General features: G+C 40.2%; 1 protein-coding gene across 1 annotated transcript; it reads left to right on the top strand.

Moving 5' to 3' along the window:
• The first annotated feature begins 1,697 nt into the window (after positions 1–1,697).
• Positions 1,698–11,204, top strand: HAUS3 (HAUS augmin like complex subunit 3). The gene is made up of 5 exons (XM_054065824.1): positions 1,698–1,826; positions 3,396–4,891; positions 6,008–6,444; positions 8,438–8,666; positions 9,976–11,204. Exons 2-5 carry the CDS (start codon positions 3,977–3,979, stop codon positions 10,240–10,242), a joined length of 1,848 nt encoding a protein of 615 aa, XP_053921799.1. The 5' UTR covers positions 1,698–1,826; positions 3,396–3,976; the 3' UTR covers positions 10,243–11,204.
• The last annotated feature ends 626 nt before the right edge of the window (positions 11,205–11,830 follow it).

Here is an 11,830-nt window from a genome sequence, read left to right as displayed (position 1 = left end):
GAGATGAAGGGAAATTTATTTGTGGTTTCTGAATTATGATGAAAGTCACAGATAACAGAGAACACAAAGGTAGTATCCACCAAATCCTGCAGTGCTAGAGCCAGAAATCATTTGACGGGGTTAGGAGAGGGTAAAAAATAACATATTAAAAGTGCTTTTTAGGCCATCAGGTGGTGACATTCTGGGATTTGTTGCCTTGTGGAGTTTGGGGAGTATCAGCAGGTTCAAAATGAAGTTTTGGGGGGGTATCAGTAGGTTCAAAAGGTAATTAGGCAAATTTACAGGCATAAGGTCTATGGAAAAAAAAACAAAAGGGATGAATCACTGATACAGCAACTGTGCACAGCAGGCTGGTGGCCACCACTAGCCACATCTCACAGCTTCCGGGAGGCTGATGATCACACAAGTCTGCAGCCTGGTTTTGGTCAAGGTTGAGCAATGTTAGCATCTTGCCCTGTATCAGAAACAGCATGGCCAGCAGGACCAAAGAATCACTAGGTCGGAAAAGACCTCTTAGATCATCTAGTCCAACCGTTCCTATCTGCCATTAAACCATGTCTCTGAGCACCTGTCTTTTAAACACCTCCAGGGATGGTGACTCAAACACCTCCCTGGGCAGCCTCTGCCAGTGCCCAATAACCCTTTCTGTGAAACTTTTTTTCCTGATGTCCAGTCTGAACCTGCCCTGGCACAGCTTGAGGCCATTCCCTCTCATCCTATCACTTGGGGGATGAGACCAACACTGACCTCTCTACATCCTCCTTTCAGGTAGTTGTAGAGAGCAATAAGGTCTCCTCAGCCTCCTCTTCTCCAGGCTAAACAACCCCAGTTCCCTCAGCTGCTCCTTGTTAAGACTTGTTCTCCAGCCTCTTCACCAGCTTCGTCGCTCTTCTCTGGACCTCAATTCCCGTGTTCAATTCCCTGGGCCCCTTGCTACAAGAAGGATGTTGGGGCCCTGGAGCATGTCCAGAGAAGGGCAATGAAGCTGGTGAAAGGGCTGGAGAACAAGTCTTACGAGTTTAGCCTGGAGAAGAGGAGGCTGAGGGGAGACCTTATTGCTCTCTACAACGACCTGAAAGGAGGATGTAGAGAGGTCGGTGTTGGTCTTTTTTCCCAAGTGACAGGTAATAGGATGACAGGGAACGGCCTCAAGTTGTGCTGGGAGAGGTTGAGATTGGACATTAGGAAAAATTTCTTCACAGGAAGGTTCTCAGGCACTGGATCAGCTGCCCAGGCAGGTGGTTGAGTCACCACCCCTGGAGGTATTTAAAAGGCGAGTGGCTGAGGTGCTCAAGGACATGATTCAGTGGCAGATCAGAATGGTTGGACTCGATGACCTAAGAGGTCTTTTCCAAACTAGTGATTCTATGATTTCTTCACTGAAAGGGTTCTCGGGCGCTAGAACTGCCCAGGAAGGTGGTTGAGTCCCCGTCCATGGAGTGGTTTAAAAGACAGGGAGATGAAGTGGTCAGGGACATGGTGTAGCAGTGGCCACGGTTGGGCTGGATGATCTCCAAGCTCTCTCCCACCCCAACCCCTCCACGAGCTCCAACCCCCACCCCCTCTCCCGCACCCCCAGGCTGCCCCTCTTCCCGCCCCGTGACGTCATAGCCCGCCAATCCTCGCGCGGGTCCCTCCCACGGACGAAGGGAAGGGCGGGACGGGGCTCTCCCGCGCATGCGCAGCTGGCGTAGCCGCGCGAGAGTTGGCGCGTGGCGGGCGTTTCGAGCCTGGCGACCCCGCCCCTTCCCCTCCTCCCCCCCCTTACTTCCGCCGGCTTTTCCCGCCATTTCTTGGCTTCCGCCCCCCGCGCCGCCGCCGCTGAGGTGAGTGAGGACCGGAGGGGTTGGGTCGCTTCTCGCTGGGGTTCCCCCCTGGGCGCAAGGACGTGGCCGTCTGATCCGGGCCTCTCGGGCTCCGCTCCCGCGTCCCGCAGGCGCCGGATTTGGGTAGCTGGTGGCGAGCGGCGGTGCCGCAGCCGTGCAGGGAGCGGGTACCGGGACAAGGAGTGCAGTATTTTTTATTTAAGCTAAAGTAGAGTTAAGTTGCGTCCAAATAATTTTGTGATTTGATAGTGGGACAGAATGTTCCTCTGGTAACATGTTTTATCTTCTTTCAAAGAGTGTTTTTTTGAGACACTGTTCGTTCTTTGGAGATTAGAACGTCTTGTGTGAAATCTGATGTGGGTGCTGAGGCCCTGGCACAGGTTGCCCAGGGAAGCAGTGGCTGCCCCATCCTGGAGGTGTTCAAGGCCAGGTTGGGTGGGACTCTGAACAGCCTGGGCTGGTGGGAGGTGTCCCTGCCCATGTTAGGGGGCTGGAATTGGATGGGCTTTAAGATCCCTTCCAACCCAAACCATTCTATGGTCTGTGCTGAACAGATATGTCTTCTTCTGTGATCATCTCTGTTTGCAGCCTTTCCCAAACTCAAGGTCAGGCAGAGCTGGCTCCAGAGCTTGGAATTAGGAAGAGATTAGACTGTTGTGAAGTTCATAATAACATTAAAATTGGTCCTTGGGAAGTAAGAGAATATGCATAAGATTTCTGGGTAAACTTATACGCGTGCCTGTAAGTGGGAAACATATTCTGTCCCCAGCTCTTGTCTCACTGCACGATTGATGGAGATCGCTCCCTCGTGTTGCCCAGGCCTGATAAAGGATGCTTGCTTTCTAAAACTCCAAAACTAGTCTTTGAGAGTTTATTTGCTGGCATTTTCAGTATCATTAGAATCATGGAATGGTTTGGGTTGGGAGGGACCTTAAAGCCCCTCCAGTTCCAACCCCCCTGCCACGGGCAGGGTCACCACCCACCAAATCAGGTTGCTGAATGCACACATGAAGCTGTGTGCACCCCTTTTTATTTGTTTATGTTGACCACAGCCCTTTTTTGGCATGAGGAGCAGGGGGCAGTTGGAAGGCTGCCCTGTGACAGATAACTTGCATGACAAATGCTGTTTCTTGTGTAATCTGTAACTCTAAAGTAAATTTAAGTACACAGGGAATTTCAGAAGGATGCATTTACTTGTTCAGCACTGGTACCCTCCTGCCCTGCTGGCAAGGTGGGGTTTTTCTGGTGAATTGTATGTTCTAGAAACAAAGTGTCAAGTAATATCAAACCATAAAGAACCTTGGATATTACCAGAGTATTGCAGGCAACTTTATTGGTAATTTTTCCTCTTCTTTGTTGTCTGTTGCACTCCCTTTAGCATTCCAGAGCTGATGATTTTGCTCGGAAACAGCCAAACAGCAAACTGCTTTGCTCTTTAACATTTAGATTGTGACTAAATTCACAAGAGTATTTACACTGTTCTTTATTTTTTTTTTATAATTGTTGAAATTTTTTATCGTTATTTTGAGATATTTTTATTTTACTTGATTTCTTGTTCCATTTTCACAGAAAACTTTGAAATGGAGGTTTAGAAGACAAGATTCTGCTTGCCACTGAAGCGAGATCTGTAGTGTGACATCACTGTAGTTTTATTTTCAGAACAAGCTGAAAGCTCCTTTCATTTTGGAAGAGTTATTAATTGTGGGTGGGTTTTTTTTATTTAATGTGAAGAAAATTATGTAACTCAAGTTTGCAAGCCAATGAATTGCTCAATATTTACACCTATTGCTTTTTAAATAATGGTGGTATTCTATTTTAATAGTAAACTTATCTGAATTTAAAAAAAAAAATGTTTGCAAAGATCAGGGATTTAATTGATGTAAAATGTGTCCTGATTTGGTGAATAAAATATATTAAGACATCCCTGAAATAAAAAATGGTTCCTAGTCTTTGAATAACCTCTCTAATGCAGAATAGCATTCAGTTTACTGGTATGATCTGTGCAGACTTTTTTCCTTTTTCCTGTGCAGACTCTTTTAACTAAAATACTGAATATTCATTTAAAATGAGGAAAAAATTACCACTGGAATAGTACCCCAGATTTTTTTCATATATTTGGATCTTTTGTGCTTACAAAAAGTACTTTAATCATGAGCTGTGGAAATGATTTTGTGGAAACTCTTAAAAAAATTGGATATCCAAAAGCTGATGAGCTTAATGGAGCAGATTTTGACTGGCTGTTTGAATCTTCAGAAGAAAAAGCGTTTCTGGAATGGTTTTGTGGAAATATAAATGAGCAGCATGTGTTATCTGAAAAAGAACTGCAAGATTTTGACAGTCTTCTTGAGTCTGGTAAGCCCATTTTGGAAGGAAAGGCACTGGATGAAGTCCTTAAAACCTTGAAGCCCGTGAATTCGAAGAACGGTAGCCAAGAGGAGGAGGAGGAAGAAGAGAAATTGGAGGATAAGCTTCAAACTCTTCAGAAGTTGAAAAAACTTCAAATTCATCGGTATCATAAGCTTCAAATGCTGGTTTCTGAAAACAGACATGTGTTACAAATGTTAAAAAGAAAAGAGGAAGAAGCACAAAAAGATTTGAAAGAAGGACTGGAAGTGTTTACTGCAGCAAATAGTAGGCTTAGTAGTGAACTGCTGTCTCTCACGGATGCAGCTAAGAAACTGGCTTCTTTCTTTACTGCTTTGAATTCAGAAGAAGGGTCAGGTCCACACCCAGTGTTTTTTTCCCAGCTTTCTTTGGACAGGTACTTGTCTCGGGAAGAACAAAGCACTGCAGCACTTACCTTACACATGAAAAAACATTTTGATCAAAGTATGCCTGAACCAGCTGAAAATTCACACGAGGGCAGCTTTCAGCTTGCGGATTTAGGCAAACAAATCGCTTGTGATGAAACTACTGAAGTTTGTGAAGAGAGTCAAGAGGTGGCCAGGCTGCATACAGCGTATATTTGTGCTCAACATCAGCTAGTTCAGATGCTAGCGAAACAGGAGAGCGTGAATTCAGCTATCAAATGTGCAGAGAGCATGCTGCAGTCCTTAAATGACAAGGTAAGCCGCAAAAGAGGTCATGGATTCTATCATGGATTCATGGATGATAGAAGGTCATGGATTTTAAATGGGCAGGCATGTTCGACTGGATATAGTAAAAGAAATTGCTGAGTTGTTGTTTCAACTATATTTTACTTAGTAAAAACGCACTTTTATAAAATTCTAGTCTTGCTCACAGACCTCTTCTTGTGAAATAGTTCCAGTTACTGTAGTTAAATTCTTCAGTATGGCAGAGTACCTTTAATTCCGTTTTCTGGAATGACTACCTTAAACCTAGAATTTAGTAATACCTTTCCAGTTTAGTTTAACTTTGAAATTTCACATTACAACTAGCACTCAGTCGTTTGAACAAAACCCAAAATCTTAACTTTGCTTGAAATTTTGTTGTATTGATAAACGTATTCCTGTTTAGATTCCATAGCATAAACTTCAAAAGTTTTAATTCACTGACTCTTTTGAAACTCAAATATTTGTAATATGGTGACATTATGCTGGTGTGTTTTAAATACCAAATAAGTAGATTGGATAGTTGAAGCCCCATAAATCTCTTGACAAGCGAGGGATGGGCAGATATGACTACTGGAGTTTAAGAATGTGAAGAAAACAGAAGTAAAAATATTGGCATATGCCAGCCATGGACTGGCTTGAGGCATCCTGTCAGTTTGTATATATTCAGTTATGGATGGCTGGCATGGAGGGCTTGGTTGGTTGAAGTAATTTGAAAAAGGTGGATTCTGATAGCATTGTTGATAGTCATCTGGCTGAATAAAAAAATGTTTGCTTTTGAAATTTCAGTTAGACATGCTTGAAACCTAGGTGCTAAGTAAAATTATAGGTTTTGTTTATCACAATGGAGCTGTTCCCTTGCCCTGCAATGGATTGAAATTAGTATTTATTAAAATACTAATATTTGATATCTAGTTCTTAAATTGGTATTTGTCTTACATTTTAAAGTTCTATAAAACTACTTGTGGAGTTTTTGTTTAATATTGTAGATAAAGATGTAGTTATTTTAATGTAAAATAAGGACATCAATCTTGTGTGAACTGAAGAAACTGTTAGGGAAGTGGCTTGGGGGAGCTATGAAGACATTGACAAATGTTTTGCTTTTTGCAGGATGTGGGAAAACAAGAAAACATGGCTGCCAAAATAACCAGTCTAAATAATGACATTTCAACAATTAAACAAGAAATAACTGTGATAAACAATGAAGAACTGCTTCCCCTTCTGAAAGAGAAAGCACGACTTTTCACCGAGCCTGTGGTGCAAGGATACTTGGATCATCAGATTGCTCAGCAGGACAGTTATGCTTCAAGACAAGATGAAATACTCAGGCATATGGTAAGACAGAAAGCATCATATGAACTTATTGTGCTGGCCTATGAAATGGAGTTGAAGAAACATAAGGAGATCTGCTGTCAACTTGAGAATTTGATAGAATCACTGAAACGGAGCAGTAGTGAGTTGCAAGAGAGAATACAGGCAATAACTGAGCAAACTCAACAAGCAAAGCCGAAAAACATCATTAGTTCAGATGATGGTTTTGCATGCAGGTAAGCATTATAGTTACTGTGGAACTTTGACTTCTTTGAAATAATATTGGGGAGATAAAGCTCTAGGCAGGCTAAGCCCTTTCTTCTGCTAAGTTCTTGGTTACTTGCTATAGCTAATTAGTATTTTCAGTTCTCCAGAACTGAAGCTTCCAAGATAAGAGATTTGCCTCTTGCTCATCCTTTGAAATTATTTTCAGGTTTGCTTGAGGAAAAACTGTTCAATTACCAGTCTTGGGTAATATTGCTGAAGCAGTCCCAAGCAATACCCATAATATAATGAATGTGTGAAGCGAAACATGTCTTATACGGTGCCTTGATTTAGGACCTCTTGAAAGCAGTTCTAGAAGTATAGGTGTAGTTAATACTAAGATCTCCTAGATCATATGCATGGCTTGATCAACTTAGCCTGCAAAAGCCCCCATGTGGTAGAAGAGGGGAACGACTCCTTCAAGATATGAATTGTTTAGCTTGGTTTTACTGCTCGGTTTGCCGTCCGAGTTCAGTGTCCTGTCACCCATGTAAGTGGTGAAAAAGCAGGCTCGTAAGTAAGTTGTGAAGCTCAGGTGACACAGGAGGAAAGTGTTGCTGTATTGCTATCACTTCAAGACTAAACATTTTTGATGGAGGTGTATTTTATAGTTATAGGTCTGTTAATGTCAGACTGTGCCTCCTTCTCTAAAGTGATGCTTTAAGTGTTTTTTAATAATTAAGCGATAGCTGGGTATCGTCTTACACAGTGAATAACTGCAGGAATTAGGCAGCAGTTTTTCTTCATTGTACCTTTGCACTGACAACTTGTAACATTTTGGCTCAGGTTTATTATTAAGTCTCCAAATCACTGAATGTTGTCTGGCTATTTTTTCCACTTTTATTTTTAAAAAGGGAGGGGAATTTGAAAGAGTTATAAACCCTTAAGATTGTGTAAACGGAAGAGACTTGAAAGAAACTCCATTACTTCTGAAATATATTTTCTGCTCTTATTAAAACCAATCTGATTCTGTATTGGGGCTCAACTCAAGATTTTACTATGCAGAGGTGGTAGTAGTAACCAAGCAAGGTTGTCTGTAGTAATGTTATGCTGTTGCTGATGCAATGTAAAGGTACAGTTCAGTATAGCAAGTATTACTGTGTTTTGCATGACTCGTAACTAATTGGAGAATCTCTCCACAGCCTCTTCATAGACAGAAAATAGGCAATACTCCAGTAATACTTTGAAAATGTCACAAAGATTTCTCTTATTTCTCATTAGCCTTTGAAGTCTTCTGTGTTTCAGCGCTTAAAAAAATATCCATAGAATCATTGAATGGTTTAAGTTGGAAGGGACCTTAAAGATCATCCAGTGCCACCCCCATGTTGTGGGCAGGGACACCTCCTGCTGGATCGGGTTGCTCAGAGCCTCATCCAGCCTGGTCGTGAACACCAGGGGTGGGGCAGCCACAGCCTCTGTGCAGCTTGTGCCAGTGCCTCACTGCCCTCTCAGTAAAAAAATTTCTTCCTAATATCTAATCTAAATGTCCCTTCTTCCAGCTTAAAACCGTTGCCCCTCGTCCTTTCACTACACTCCTTGATCAAGAGCCCCTCCTCAGCTTTCCTGAAGGCCCCCTTTAATGGCCTTAAGTCTGCTGTAAGGTCTCCCTGGATATCTTAATTTATCTTTCTTTGCAGTCCTTGAAGTGCTTGGAAATAGTTGGCAAAAGCATATTGTCAACTTCTATTGGCATTCACTGTGTGCTTGCTAACTGTTGATTTGGTATTTCATTGCTATTAATTTAATATTGAAATATTTTGGAGTTCTACTAATCACATACTAGCTGTATATGGATAGACTCATGATATCAGTGGGAGATCCAACAGTGTAGTAAGAGTACCCTGAACAGTACTATCTTTTACTAGTCCTCTGACTTCTCAACATCAACATCTTCTCTTGACTAATAATGACAGGACTACTTAGGGAACTTAAAAATACTTGTGTGTCTAACTTCTTTTGCTGCAGGCTTTATCAGCTTCTGGAAGAAGAAAATAAGAACCCATGTTTGTTTAAAACATACAAAAACCTGGAGCAGATGGCTCAGAAGTTGAAGCAGGATTGTGATACAGTACAAGGTCAGCTAGCGTCATCTTCTCGAGAGCAGTCTCTCCTTTTGTCCAAGCTAAAAAGTGATGTAGATACCCGTTATGAGGCTCTGTATCGTGGAGGAAATCAGATACAACTCAGTAGTCAGGTAAGCCTTATCTAGTTATTAAAACTATTACATTCATGTGTGTCATGTTTTTACTGAGAAAAAATGTAGTGTGAAGGCTGTAGACAAAAACTGGCTCCCATATGTCAGCAACAGACTTACTAGCATAATAATGATGGGCCCAGTATTTACATTGGTTTTGGCAAATGTAAGATTTTTGAAGTGTTAGCAGGTAAAAACTTCTTGGTCCTGAGCAAATCACTGCATTTAACTTCTAATTCCTTTCAAAAGCATATTCAGTCCTGTATTGTTAGTAAGTTTAGCGTGTGGGAAATAGGTTGTCTGGACACTATGTCACTGGAAAATTAATTTAAAATTTCCCCTAGTTTCAGATGAGCTTCTTCCTCACTATTATCTGTAATGCCCAAAGGGTGTGATTTGGCTACTTAAAAAGCCTGGCCATGGGTGTCTTATTTGGATAATATAAGAATATCAGTATTTTGAATGCAATTGTAATAGGACAATCCTGCTGTAGAGTTCCTAGGTGTTGGGTTTAGAGCCTGCCTTAAATGAGAATAGGGATTGTTAAATGCAAATTATGTTTTTTATATAATTGCAAATGCCTCAAAAGTGGATTGAGGGAAGTCTTCTGTTGCGTTATACTTCCTTGGTTAAATACATAAAAATACAGTTAACACTTCCATCTGTCAAGTGAATTTGCAACATATAGAACAGTTTTATTACAAAAATGAAACTGTAATTGTAACAATAGGTACTTGGGGATTACATATTATTATATCAATCAAATACCTTTCTATTGGTTCAAGTCACTTCTTAATACATAGTGACATCTCTTGCTATTGCAACTTTTTTATCAAGAAAAGCAGTTCCTTTAATAAAGAAATAATGTAGAAGCACGTGGCTAGCCTACTTACACTGCGCTACTGTAAGAGTGACAGTTGGGAAAATGAGTGGTAGAGCAATGATTTAATTTTAAATTTAATTGGCTTTTTTCTTGTGGGTTTTTTTGTGTGTTCCCTTTTAAGGTTTGACTAACTCTGAAGAGTTGTACTTGATTGAAAACATCATTCAACTGTCTAGTTGAGGGTCAGATTCTTATGGTCTTTCTTCATCTGGTTTAGTAAACAAGTAATTAAAATTACAGTTTCATAAACTGTTACAGATAGCTCAGAAGTTACATTAATTGAATGGAATCTCTTAAAACCGGTGTTTTTGTGATAACTTTTCACTTACAAATGAGTGTGGCTTCCAAAAGCTAACTTGTATATTTGTGGGTTACTTAGTGTATTGACAATATAAAAGTAATTTTTTGTCTTGCATTTTTTGTTAGGAACTTACTGAGCAGTTTCATCAACTGGAAGCTGATTTAAATAAACTAAATCAACTCCTTATGGATCTGATTTCTGATGTGAAGTCAAAGAGAAACTTTATAGAGTCCAATAAGCTGTATCAGATGGAAAGAGACTTGTATGTGTATTTTTTCAAAGATGAAGACCACTTGAAAGAGATTGTGGAGAAGCTTGAGCAGCAGTCTGAGGCTAAAGCCAGTGGTCTGGAAAATTGGGATTTCACCACCAGTGAAGTTCTTGATGTTTAAACTTGAATGTACCCTGAAAGGAAATAATTTTAATGTAAACTGTCTACAAGTTTATGGAATAAGTATTAGGTTATCAAGGTTAATATTTATCTGTCGTTGCAATGTATGTTTAGCTGCCACAGTTATCAAATTTCATTGTATGCTGCTTTATGGCTTTTGGCATCTGCCCACTGAGTTCAAATCTCAGTTATGTCAAAGTTCTTTGATACAAAGTAATACATTGGTTATTTGAACAAATTACACTGGGCTGCTCTTCTGCTAGCCTGTATGTTCACTTCCCCTGCACGTAGCGCAGCGCAGAAAGGAACATTTCATACCCTTGAAGTTTTCTTGCATACTAAGAACCTTTTGATTTGTGAACTGAAAAATAAAAGTGAAGAAGGCATTCCAGACTTTGGAACTTGAATGTTATGTGCTTCTTTTTGAAGAGTAGAGTTTTCCAAGGCAGATACTCGGCGATTGTTTCTCTTGCAGTTCTCCTAAGAAGATATGAGTTTGTTAGAAATGTGTTGGAATACGTACCAGAATCCATTTCAAGTACCACGACCATCTGTTTTAAGACCATTCTGATATCTCTTAACTTACGGCCTAATTTCTCCGTTGGAACGAGTCCCTGCTCATACTGGACTCTTCAAAGAAAAAGTTTACATTTACTTTTTGGACTTCTGAATTAGCTCTATAATTTATAATGATAGGCATTTCAGTTCAGAGTCCTGACGCTTTCATACTTCTGCTTTCATGTGCATTGTTAGGCTTTCTATCAAATTTTTATATAGTTTCCTAATACAGCAATGGAACTAAATAGGCTTTTTTTTAGCATGATAACTTCCAGTTGTTTGTATTTTGACGGGATCAGCTGTGCTTGCTTTCGAGCACTGTAAAAATAATGCGGGTTACTAAATTAGCTTTAACTTCAGTAACACTCGTGTTAAAACTATTTTGATGGCAGATCTTTAAGTTTTATATGAATGTAATTTATTTTTAAATGTTTAAAATTTTTTTCTTTCCAGTTATGTCTTTCTATCTGAATTTCATGCTGCTTAACTCTTCATATTTTGTTCATTATTAAATGCCAAAACCTGTAAATTCAGTGTAACCAGTATTTATGGTGAATTTGTGTGTTGATTTTAAGCTTATTCTCATGCATAGTGACTTGTTTATATTTTGTCTGCTGCGTTCTCATTTTGGTGTGCCCCTGAGGCTTTAAAACTGCTGCTTTTCACCTGAGAAGTCAGGGAGTGGTTTTACCTCCTATAATAGGAAAGAAATGGTTGCTCTTAATTCAAAAAGTTAGGAGGAGCTGTGAGGGGGGGGAAGGATGATACTTCTGACTCCTGGAAGCAATTCTGCCTCTCTCTCCCTTTCACGATATAAAATTTGAGCTAGGTAGGTAGACAATACTAAAGCAGCCTGATGGATGTTCCTTTTTGAACCTAGATACAAATGTTTGTACTTAAAAGTATTCGAACTTGCAATCGGCCTATGTTCTTCAGCTAAGAAAAAAATATCTCCATGTAAGCAGAGGATATATTGTTTACTTGATGATTAAACTTGACCTGAAAGTCTTCTCGTGCACTGAATTTAGTGA

The sequence above is a fragment of the Cuculus canorus genome, chromosome 4 (assembly GCF_017976375.1).
Source record: "Cuculus canorus isolate bCucCan1 chromosome 4, bCucCan1.pri, whole genome shotgun sequence".
Taxonomy (NCBI): domain Eukaryota; kingdom Metazoa; phylum Chordata; class Aves; order Cuculiformes; family Cuculidae; genus Cuculus; species Cuculus canorus.
The sequence above is the reverse complement of the archived record's forward strand: the minus strand, read 5'-3'. Positions and strand labels throughout refer to the sequence as shown.

Coding starts and splice junctions, on each gene's coding strand:
- HAUS3 (XM_054065824.1), top strand. CDS start 3,977: ATGAGCTGTGGAAATGATTTTGTGGAAACTCTTAAAAAAATTGGATAT. Junction 6,445..8,437: donor GATGATGGTTTTGCATGCAG/GTAAGCATTATA, acceptor CTTTTGCTGCAG/GCTTTATCAGCTTCTGGAAG. Junction 8,667..9,975: donor AGATACAACTCAGTAGTCAG/GTAAGCCTTATC, acceptor ATTTTTTGTTAG/GAACTTACTGAGCAGTTTCA.